The following is a 12,662-nucleotide window of genomic DNA, read 5'->3' as shown; positions in this document are numbered from 1 at the left end:
AGTTAGGAAGAGAACTAGTCTGGTAAAAGATAAATCATAGCAATTGGTGCCATCAGCTGGTGTTTTGTGTCAGATACAACAAAAAGGATCAGGTTAGCTTTCCATTCTATTGTTTTATTAAACCTGGCTGTCCACCACCTCGATGAAGCAGGTCTGATCGAGGCCTTGCCAAACAAAAAGGAGCACTATCCCAGATAGCAGCAAGATACACACAAAGCATACCACCCTTATGCTATTTGGCCATTTGTTTCCTGACAGTGGCCCATCTCCAACATTTTGACATACAGCAAGTGAGCCAGCCCAAACTAACTCTCTTAGTTGGGTGTTTCCTCTTCCTGCGTTTTTTTATCCTCACGACTCCAGTACCGAAGCTCTCTTCCCTCTCCACCACCTTGTTCTGCTCTCCAAAACTGTACTGGACTCCAGAAAAATATTCTGAACCCTGCGCAAGTATTTTGCACTTGTTTCTGCATACACAAAATAACCCATGTCCAGCTGAGGAAAAGCGATGACATTACGAAGTCTAGGGACCAGACTTACCAGTTTCTCATGTAGATCAGTGCAGCAGCTGCAAATGCTGTGCTACTCTGAATGAGAAGGAGAAAGCAGGAGAGCACCATATTTACATATATATGGCACTCTCCTCCCTTCTCCCCAATGCCAGTGAAGAAATGCATGGCGTTTGCCACGGACACACCTTTGCACCATAGTGCATGGGTGTCTCCTTGAGTCTAGCATGGGTTTTGTACTGGAAGGATACCCTTCAGGGCAAAATACTATGCTTAGACTAACTTCAAATATTTTCCGACTTTTTTAGGTGTGCTATACAGTGCAGCAACCTGCAAAGTCAGAAAATGAAGGAGAAAAAAAGCATTTCTCCTGTGCAGCAGGGTGCTATTTTCTGATGCTAAACCTTGTGTAAATTTATACGGGGCATATTTACAAAGAATTTGCATAGGGCAGCGCCGGAAGCCATTTTGCCGCGCTGCCCTACGCCAATTCGAAAGGGCAGGTTTGCACCGTATTTAAAAGATATGGTGCAATCCTGTCCTTTCAGCCAGCGCTGATGCACACTCAGCAAACGTGTGCCAATGCAGCCATCCTTGCACTATGGTGCAAGGGTGTCTATGTTGTTGGCTTGATTTTGTGCAGGAAGGGACATCATTGTTCACAGACAGCATTATTAAGTTTGAAACTAAATGATAACGATTATGAGTTCATGTGGGCCTTGTCTACTTTCCCACGTATTTACTACATCTCTAACCCACCAATGCCAAGTCTCTAAACAATGGTCTATGTAGAAATCAAAACATCTGTATTCATGAAAAGAAAACATTTTGCAGAATTCCCATTGATTAAAAAAAAAAACAAGCGTGTTAAAAAAATTCTGATTAGCATTTTAAACTCTGCATCTCTGAATGAATTCTTCATTGCACCATTACATGACAAAATCTAATCGTATTAAGAGTGGTCTGTGTAAATTGAAACATGTTGCGGAAATATAGGACAACAATTATGCAACTAGTATTTACTAAGAAATACTTGTTCATGGAAAGGTCGGGAAATAAACATTTTATGCATATTTAGCATTTATAGTCAAGTTTGCTTTTTCAGCATTGTTTGCTTTACCACTTGGGGCCTAATACGAGTAAATAGAACAGTTTTCAGCTTTCATGCATTTTAAAACGTATTATTTTCTTCAAAGATCACATGTTAATTCTGCACATTTATTATAAACTGTATCATTTTCTTATTATTTTTTCAATTGCTGTCTCACCCTCCTTCACCTGTGTGGGGATGGGGAGCATTTTTGTATTAGGTAAATCTTTCCCTGACAAGTCATTTTGTGCAGATAAATCTCGGGCTATTGTTCAAGAACATTTGTAATATGAGGTACCAAATCTCTCTTTCTCTCTAAAGAGTGTGGAAAACCAATGAGTGGAACTCATACAGAGAACGCAGACGTGGTCCTGACTGGAGAATGGCCCTGGCAAGTCAACATCCTGGCAAATGGCATCCATATGTGCGGAGGGACCCTAATCTCTGAGAAATGGGTGGTTTCCGCAGCCCAGTGTTTCCTATAGTAAGTCTGATGGTTAATCTTTTTGATTTTGTAAATTTTGAATGTATTCTAGTTTTAGCCACTCTTTCATGAGTAGTATGTGTATTTAACACCTGCAGTGAAGTTTCAGGCAGAATTACGCTTAGGTATTTAGAGGATTAGGTGGTATTTGCCATCCCATCGTAGGACCTCCTTTTGTCATATCTAAGTTCCACTTCTATCTTCCCTTCTATCTTCCCTCTAGATATCTTTGTTCAGCATATATGTATGCTTGTTAAAAGCAGCTGCCTTCACTTGTCTGCACCGCTGATGCCCGCTGTCATCATTAATAATGTGACAGTTGACTCGAGGAGGGGGAGGGGGTGGGGGCAGCTTTCATTTTATGATTGGATGCCTCCTGATTTCAAAGGTTGGTGTCACAAACCACTTATGAATTCCATACTGATTTGCAAAAGAGAGGAGGACACCTTTTACACACTCCCTTTATACTCCTTTACACCCCCGTTTTTATTCAATTCAGTATGACACACAAAGTGTCACGTTTCTGCAGTGCAACACACTGTTTTGTGGTCACAAAGCCTTTGATTTTGCTAAAAGGTTTTGGAACCACATATCGTTTCACACATAGGACCCGTAGATTGTCAACTAAATCTCTAAGTATTCGTGTTCAAATTAAAATGTGTGTACCCCAAACATCCCTTGATTTTTCCAAATATCTTTTTTTGTGTTCAAATATCTTTATTGTTTTGAATAAGAGAAATAAAAGGTTCATAAAAATCACAGCGATACTGCATAGCACAATGCAATATATAATAAGTCACAGTCAAAAATGTTTAAAGATAAGGACACATCCCTGTCAAAAAATTAATAGACAGTGCCAACCAGGAGTATAAACAGTTCATTATTGAAGTAAAGAAAGTCCAATCTGTGAATAGTAATTGACATATATTATAAGTTAAAAAATTGATTCACAAAATAATACATATGTAAGGACAATAGATAAGACCGTCAGCATAAACCATGTCTAGACCGTATAGTAAAACCTATTGCTTGGTAAGTAAAATCGCGCAAAGAAGAGAGAGCAGGGAGAAGAAAGGAGAGACAGAAGAAAAGAAAGAGGAGAAGAAAAGGAGGAAAAGAAGAGAAAAAAGGGAAAGAAGAGGGGACTTCTGCTTCAGCATACGGAACACCCTAAATAGGAGAATCAAAGGGATACTGCGCTACCAACCCCTGAGATGCTAGGTTCATATAATCATCCAATGACCTCCAGACTTTGCTAGAGATGGACGGAGTACAATGTTTCTCTTCAACAAAAGTATGAGCCCCACGAAGGTATGAAATCCAAGCCCACCAAGTGTGATATGATAAAAGGTGAAACAACTTCCAATCAGTTAGTATGACTTTAACAGCAATGGATATAAGTAAGTCCAATAATTGTAAGTCTGTATCATTGAGAGGTAAAGGCATAGATGTAGCCCATGGGCCCAATAGAATCATAGGCAAGCAAAGTTCTAATGAAACGTTAACGATTAATGATTAATGTTTCTGTATTAAAGCCCAAAAGTGTTGCAACAAAGAGCACTCGAAAAACATTTGTTGATGATTGCCAAGAACCTCATTACAATTCCAGCAAAGATCACTATCTCTAAGATTTATTTTATGTAAACGAGCAGGGGTCCAGTGGATGATATTAAGTGTAAAAAAAAATTAGATTGAATAAGGGAAGGAGCAATCTTGTTGCGCAAAGATAACTTCCCAATCAATTGCCAAGTCTCCTGGGAGAATATCTTTGTCAAAGTGATGAGACCATTTATCCTGTGTGATTGTAGACGGAGAGGAAGCAGATAAAAACATATATTTTAGAGGCAGTATGACCTGAACGAGACCATATAGAAAGTAACGAGACAGCAACCGAATCCGAGTACTGAGGAACCTTAGAAAGGGCAACCTTTAATTTGAGACGAAGATTAAAAAAGGTCGATGTAGCCCCATTTACTCTGATGTTAGCTTTTGGCTGCACCTAAAGAGACATAACCATATTGATAAAAGTGTCGCCAAGGTTGTGTGATTGAAGTACTGCTTGTAAAAAAGGCCAAGAAACTTTATCAAAAGCCTATCCGGCATTAAGAGCAATCGCCACGGATGGTAACATAGACAATTTTGCTCTCTCTAAGATATGACAAAAGGTTCGGATATTATCTCTAGCAAGTCTCCCTTTAACAAAACCAGTTTGGGACTCATGCATTAGATTAGGGATGTGACCCTCTAGGCGTCTAGCTAAAATCTTGGCAAAGATTTTTGCCTCCATTTTTAATAATGAGATTCGAAGAAGCTTTTTAGGATCGGAATGATCTTTGCCTTCTTTAGGAATCACAACAATAGTAGCCTCAGCAGCCGAACCAGATACCTTACCAGCAAAAACAAAGTGATCAAAAATCCCTTTAAGATATTTAATTAGTGAGGAGGAAAATGTTTTACATAAAACAATTGATAAACCATCAGAGCCTTCCCTGAACGAGTAGCGTTGATTGCCTGAATTATCTCGTCATTCTCAATCGGTTTCCCCAAGTCAATCATACCAGAATGCAAAATAGAATTGGTAGGGATTGAGTTCAGAAACTTCTGACAAACAGAAATACTACATTTATTCTTAGGGGTATATCATTTGTCATAGAAATCACGAAAAGCTTCAAGAATTTCTTGAGTATGAAATTTCCGAGAACCATTTTTATCAGTAATGTAAGAAATCTGGGTAGCCTTATTATTAGTATTTTGATATTCTAGGGTGGCAGCCAAGAGCTTACCAGCTCTATTTCGTAATACCAACAGGCAAGATTTTTGAGCATGTACACCAATGTGAGCTCTTTTAGTGACTATAGAGTTGAAAGAGTATTTCAGATTTTTGATATCTTGCAGTAGAGACTTATCATAAGAATTTCTGTAAAGCACTTCCTTGCGTTTAATCTCATCACCTAAGGACTGCAATGATTTCCGAATTTCAGTATTCCTTCTCGACATTTTTTTATAATATGGCCTCGAATAGTACATTTAAATGCATCCCATAATACTATTGGGGATTTAACTGAGGACTCATTATCATTGAAAAAGTTATGAATTTCCTCATTAAGCTCTTGAACTTTCCTCCAGAATCTCTATATTAAGACTCCAAGTGCGAGGATCCCTTGTATCTGTGAGATTAAGGACATTTAGTGAGACTTCTGAATGGTGAGAGACAACTGTAGGGTTATGCAGCCTCCAGGCATCAACCAATTGATGAGAAGAACACATGTTGAGCAATTGTTTATGTGACCCAGGAGGGCAAAATTTAAAAGCAGAATGTTTATCCAAAATAGGGTCTAAGGGCAAGTTAAAATCACTACCCACAATAGTTCTAGGATGTTGAGGAATGCCAGAGTGCTTTTTATTAATGGAACTCCAAAATAGTTGGTCATTAATATTAAAGGCTTAAATATTCATGATATAGAGATCATCTGAACTATTGAATAAGCAATAAAGCAGCCATCTACCATTTGTATCATGTTCAGCAGTAACAAAAGAAAGCCCAGAGTTTTTGGAAATCAGAGACACAACCCCATTCTTTTTACCGGATGCTTCAGAACAAGCAACATCAAGAACTCACTTCTTTCACAACAACAAAGCTTCCTTAGAGTCTATCTTGGTATCTTGAAGTAGAACAAAATATCCAGATAAACGTTTGCAATATTCAAGGATCGTGCCCCTTTTAACGGGGTGATTCAGCCCACGTACATTAAGGGAGACAACAGTTAACCCAGGCATAGAGATGATATAAGAAAGCACGGGTAAAAACATCTGATATAGAAAAAGAGGGAGAGAATACAACAGGTCATCAGTTGTCAGGAAAAATGATAATCAATAAAAACATGTAATATGTGTCGAAGCAGAAGTCCCCAGGAAAGGAAAAACAGAAAGAAGGAAGAAAAGACTGGAGAGAGGAAAAATAGGAAGAAGGAACTCCCAAGAAAGAGGGAGCATTAAAAAAGATAATATAACAGAAAAGGAGGACCCCACTCAGACTTGTAAGGGACTCGGGGGAAATGAAGTCTCAAAAACTAAAAGTCCCAGTTAGATGGACAGTAAAGAATATGTCCAATTCTACTAATACTCATTGGTGGTATATTTCTTAAGGCAGCATGCCAACAAATGGGCGGGAGAGGTAAAGTTACAATAAGGTGTAAAAAATATATATAAACCCTAACAACAATTGGGACAATAATGGACTTGTGCAAATTATCCACAAAATTTCACAATTACAATGTCAGACACAGTAACAATCTATCTTTGGTAAAATTCTGGTATACAATTTATTTATTCATTCAATTACTTCATAGTTCATTATACAAACCACAGTGTTAAAAACATATCACAATAAACAATCATTATAAAAATTACAAGATAAAAAAGAATCAAAGAGTTGACGCAGCGTTTTGGTTTTCTTTTTGTACACCTTCCTCAGGACTGATTCTAAACAGTTAAAAAAACACAGAATTACCATCCATTTTTTTCGGATATATGACGTTAAAACGCATGTTTTTACAACGCATACCGTTACAACGGGACTTTTACAACGCCAATACTATTACCACGCATGTATTTACAACGCATTTTTTTACAACGCAGGTACCTTTACAACGCATACCATTACAACGTAAGTATTGGTAAGTATATATTTTTTTTTAATTGTATATTATTTAAAATTAATATAATGTAATGTAATTGTATTTAATTTAATTTAATTTAATTTAATTTCATTTAATTAATTTAATTCAAATTTAATTTTATTTTATTTTTACCCTGTATCCCTTTACCCAAAAACCCAAAACTGACCCTGAACCCTAAAAATACCCCTTTACCCAAAAACCCAAAACTGACCCTAAACCCTAAAAAAACCCCTTTACCCAAAAACTGAAAACTGACCCTAAACCCTAAAAATACCCCTTTACCCAAAAACTGAAAACTGACCCTGAACCCTAAAAATACCCCTTTACCCAAAAACTGAAAACTGACCCTGAACCCTAAAAATACCCCTTTACCCAAAAAACTGAAAACTGACCCTGAACCCTAAAAATACCCCTTTACTCAAAAACCCAAAACTGACCCTAAACCCTAAAAATACCCCTTTACCCAAAAACTGAAAACTGACCCTAAACCCTAAAAATACCCCTTTACCCAAAAACTGAAAACTGACCCTGAACCCTAAAAATACCCCTTTACCCAAAAACTGAAAACTGACCCTGAACCCTAAAAATACCCCTTTACCCAAAAACTGAAAACTGACCCTGAACCCTAAAAATACCCCTTTACCCAAAAACCGAAAACTGACCCTGAACCCTAAAAATACCCCATTACCCAAAAACCCAAAACTGACCCTGAACCCTAAAAATACCCCTTTACCCAAAAACCTAAAACTGACCCTGAACCCTAAAAATACCCCTTTAAAAAAAACCTAACATATAACATTTTAAATATAATTATATACTTACCAATACTTACGTTGTAATGGTATGCGTTGTAAAAGTACCTGCGTTGTAAAAACATGCGTTGTAAATAAATGCGTTGTAATGGTATTTGCGTTGTAAAAGTTCCGTTGTAATGGTAGTGCGTTGTAAAAAATGCGTTGTAATGTGTGTTTACCATTTTTTTCAATTATATACTTCATAAGATTGTCTGTCTTAATCACATATTGTCCCACATTGTCTCACTTGTTAGTTGTTACATTCTATGATATTCTTTTTATTTATGATCAGTTTTTTAAAAAAAACAGACATGTTAATCCACCCATATTCTCACTGTTGCATAACACAGAATTATATTCTCCTATTTTTTATATCTATACACCATACAAATAACAACCCATTAGGCACTACGTTTCTTATTCTATACACACCTTTACATCATTGGACTAGTTTACCTCTCTCTTGGGCCTTATAGCCCATGCTGCCAGCCCCACTATAACTCTATTATGTAGTCTACAGCATGCTCACCTTCTTCCAGCTGAAGCTAATATCTCTACTGGAGAGTGCTGATTCAAGTTCGTTTCTATAGGCTTTCGTATGCTTGACCCATAGCGGGATGCTTTGCTAAATGTGCAAATTTATGTTATCTCTAGATAAAAAAGACAACAACTCTTATATAATTCTATATTTAGAATCCTTCAATGTAGATCTTTCATGCCGCTACTTTATATTAGGCAGAGGATTGTATGATTACATACCTCTTGGATAAGGAGTTGTCTCAATGTTCCTTAATGTTGTGATCTACATCTATTGGTAGTCATCAGGATATTTCTACAGACATGAAAAGTAAAAACCATATTTTTTGCCCATAAATTAAAGCAATCTAAAATAATTTATAGTTTCCTAGATCCTTACATTTCAAAAGACAGATAGGTGCTGCTTATACCTGTGACTGAGATGAATGAGTGCCGGATTTGTCTGCCAGGAGGAGCCACCGTTTTCATACCCAATGTCAATGGTAAGGTTCCTAAGGGATTACAGTTTATGTCCTGATTAACATACCCATGGTTACACGGATTAGAATCTCATTTCGTACTGATCTCTTACTCACCATACGAGTTCGAAACAGGGTCCCTGTCGTGTCAAAACCGCTTTCAATTAGGTTCGATTTTTTGTATCTAAGGAATCCTTAACCAACCTCGGGCCGGCCTCATGGGTTTATCGTTACCTGTAAAGGTAATTCAGAAAATATATCTTATGATCGTTTGTGGCTATATCAGAAAATCCAGTAGGGAGGAATGGCAAACCTTAAAGGAAGATATAGGCAAGATGCTAAGACTGGCCAAAGATCACGATGTTATATGTAAGGAGGAATTCGCATTCATGCGAAATACAGATCCCTTAATTCCGGCACTATATGGTCTACCTAAGGTGCACAAAGACATCCTAGATCCCCCGATGAGGCCAATAGTATCATGCATAGGGTCACTTACTGAACCCCTGAGTAAGTATGTGGAGGTTTTTCTACAACCTTTAGTGCAACAACAAAAAGCTTACATTAAGGATACGACCTCTATGATCAGAAAAGTGGAAGGATTAATCTTTAATCCGGAAACTCAAGTGTTAGTGACTTTGGATATAGAATTATATAAGAGTTGTTGTCTTTTTTATCTAGAGATAACATAAATTTGCACATTTAGCAAAGCATCCCGCGATGGGTCAAGCATACGAAAGCCTATAGAAACGAACTTGAATCAGCACTCTCCAGCAGAGATATTATCTTCAGCTGGAAGAAGGTGAGCATGCTGTAGACTACATAATAGAGTTATAGTGGGGCTGGCAGCATGGGCTATAAGGCCCAAGAGAGAGGTAAACTAGTCCAATGATGTAAAGGTGTGTATAGAATAAGAAACGTAGTGCCTAATGGGTTGTTATTTGTATGGTGTATAGATATAAAAAATAGGAGAATATAATTCTGTGTTATGCAACAGTGAGAATATGGGTGGATTTGATGAAGCAAAGCTTCGCATATTTTGCGGCTTGCCGAAATCAAGAACCTCATTTATGTGTAATAAGGTAACAAAGTATGTTTTACTAACACTTATTTTGTTTAAAACAAAGTTCTCGAAGCTTGCCTATGTGTATTTCTAATGAAATTAATCCGTGTCCTTTTAAAATGGCCGTCGCTTGTATTTTAGTTACTGCGCATGCGTCAGCCACACTCACGTGTCCTGACGCGTCTGCAGAAGTGGAGGGAAAGTTATGCGCATGCGTAATTCATAGCTGTGCTTATCATGTGGTACTGCTCGTGCCACTGCTCTTGTGTCCGTCTCAATGTAGCTAACATTTAAATGCATAAGTTTATTTCTTGATGATGAGTTAAAAGTACAAACCCTGTGATGTGTTTTCCTAATGACATTATTATGTATTAATTTGTTTTCGCTTACTTTTCATGTACCGCGGGAAATGGGGGTCTGAGTGAGAGGAGAGCCATATTGGAGGTCCCTTCTGCGCCTGTGCGACATTCGGCAGCACGAGGGACCTTGGCTGATGGAACATAGCCAGCTGGCAGTGATGGGCGAGATGCTCCTGAGAAAGTCACCTCTGCCCTGCGAGAACAGCGAATGTGGCTCCTTATGTGATACATTGTAATATTGCGCTACTGTTAGCTCATGGGAACCCCAAACCTGCTAGGCGGTACCCAAATATGTTAATGAAGGCTTCAATTCGCGTATTGTGATTGGTGTGTTACCCAAACCCTACCTTAGGACCAATCGAAATTGAGGGATTCTGACACTTTGCAACATTGAGGGGTGGTACACTGTCCCCAAACTGTATATCTACCCTGGGTTCACCTAGTGAACCGTCCGACTTGTCTGGTTTAGCTGACCTGTCACTGACCCAACGCACTCAATAGGTGACTGAAGATACAGAGCGCTGCGGAGCACTCTGTCCGAATTTGACCATAGACTAAGGTTCTACTGAACCTTAAAGTGCTGGCAAAGCACTTAGCTGGGAGTTCGCTGACCCAATCGGGGTCTTGATCGATAGCTGCAGAGCGGGTGGAGCGCAGGCGTTGCTTCCGAACTGTGGGTTCCGGTCCTGTTTTGAAGAGGGTCCTGTTTTGAAGAGGGTCCTGTCCTGAAGAGGGTCCTGTCCTGAGGGTTTGCTGTCCTGTCCTGAGGGTCCTGTCCTGATTCCTATTCCGAGGGTATCCTGTCCTGTCCTGGGTGCCCATTCTGCACCTGCTGTCCTTTGAGGGGTATCCTTCCTTGAGGGTTTCCTGTCCTTAACCGACCCGTGGCCAGGGTTTGGTTTCCACACCTTTCTAGGTAAATATTGCTCTGAACCTCTTGAAAATTCTTGCACCTTCTGAATTTCTAACTTTTGCTTTAATAAAGTTCAACATTGCATATGTGATATTTTCCATGCCTTTTCGCAACTACTGAAAGTCATTTATATTTTCCCTAAAGTTTATTCCTATGTCTTCTCATTTGTTAGAAATTATATTTTGCATAGCAGTGTGTCATTTTCTGATATGGTCTAGAACTTCGTTGCCTAGACTGTTCAAAGGCCCCTTCACCTTAAGTGAAGCGTGTTATTCATTATAAGCTCTCCTATAGTCACACACACTTAGCCTATCCCTGTTTAGATATTACTGACTTACATAGTATTTTCTCGCTACATTTATTAGTACCTTGATGATTACTCTGTCATTATTTCTTCATGCTTATGTGATTTACGTTATCCTGGTTATTGATTGCCTTATTTTACTGTACCTCATGCAAGAAAATATTGAACTTTAGATAAACATTTTAAAACTTCCAGTTGTCCGTGGTCATTTAAACAGTATTTGAAGGTTATTGGTTGGGTTTGTATTTTGATGCCTTTCTTTTACAGCTAGCTCCCTGATTCATTGTGGTCATTAGGCACCCGCATCGGTGGATGGTAAGTCGGGTGCACCGAAATTTGGTAGCAGGGAACACACACACACCAACCTGATAGAGCTCGTGAAGTCACCTGATCGATGTATATGGTGATTTGAAAAGTATATGGGCCCTGAAGCCGGAAACGGCAAAAACTGTTGGTCGGGTGGCCTCGCGCGCTCTATCAGTTTTCTGGTAGCTAGAGGATGGTTAGGGACTAGTTGAGAGTAAGGCAGGGATTAGTTGGACTAGTTAATTCGGAAGCTGCTATTGTATTAATGCTGCTATAAGAGCGGCTGTTCTGAGGGAACTGATCACTCTCTTGTGAATACGCTGCTGAAATTCATGAATTACTGTATTGTTATTATTCTTGTTCTTATATTGTTATATGTACTAATCCATGCAATTGTCAACCGTCTTGTTTCTTGTTGTCCGAACTCCCCGGGGAATTGAAAGGGCAAGTGGTGAATAGAATCCATTGTCCTGAGGTCACAGGTTCGAGGAAAGTTAGGTGCAGGTTAGGATAACCGGGAAGCACTAACTAGGGTTTTCTGAATATATGTGTGAATAAATGACAGTAACGGGGTTCATTGGCAAAATTCCCATAGTGGCGTAACCTAGTAAGGGTCACATCGGAAGAGTAGCAGGTTCCTCGGAGCTAGCGTGAAAGCAGAGGGGTCCGCTGAGAAACCTTAAACTCGAAATATATCCCGGAAAGAAGTGGATGAGTTTAGGGGAATAACAGGTTCACCGATGCTAGAGTGAAGGGTAGGCGGAAGAGATCTGCCCGCAGCGAGTGAAAAGTAAATAGAAGTAGTTTACTTGCTGTAAAAGAATTCTTTCTCTGTCTAGACACTTGAGCACTGTGGCGAATGTGTATTTGTTGTAAAATAACCAAGCACTGAGCACTTTAAAAGTAAGAAAGTTTCCGTTACCTTGTGAAAGGAGGGAGTCAGTCGCGAAGCGCCTCTGACGTCACTCTGTGCCGCGCTGGGATTGGTAGAAGCAGCGGGCGGGTAGCGGAGCTGAAATTGTAAAGGAGGGGTGAGCGCCGGAGCGTGGGAACTGTCTCACGAAGGGGCCGCGCACCCATTGGCGGAGCTTATTTTGTGTCGCGCACCCATTGGTTGCACGAATTTCTGAAGCGCGTTCTGATTGGAGGTAGTTTGTAAACAAAGT

At 39.2% G+C, this 12,662-nt stretch overlaps 1 protein-coding gene across 1 annotated transcript in view; it reads left to right on the top strand.

The window, feature by feature from the left end:
* LOC144769173 (serine protease 27-like) overlaps positions 1-12,662 on the top strand; it is a 92,623-nt gene that overhangs the window by 13,487 nt on the left and 66,474 nt on the right. Inside the window, exon 2 of the mRNA XM_078653189.1 lies at positions 1,921-2,083. Coding sequence (XP_078509315.1) covers positions 1,921-2,083 — 163 coding nt within the window. The remainder of the gene's footprint in view (positions 1-1,920; positions 2,084-12,662) is intronic.

The sequence above is a fragment of the Lissotriton helveticus genome, chromosome 7 (genome assembly GCF_964261635.1).
Source record: "Lissotriton helveticus chromosome 7, aLisHel1.1, whole genome shotgun sequence".
Lineage (NCBI taxonomy): Eukaryota > Metazoa > Chordata > Amphibia > Caudata > Salamandridae > Lissotriton > Lissotriton helveticus.
Note: the sequence above shows the minus strand (reverse complement) of the source record. Positions and strands in the feature narration are given on the sequence as shown.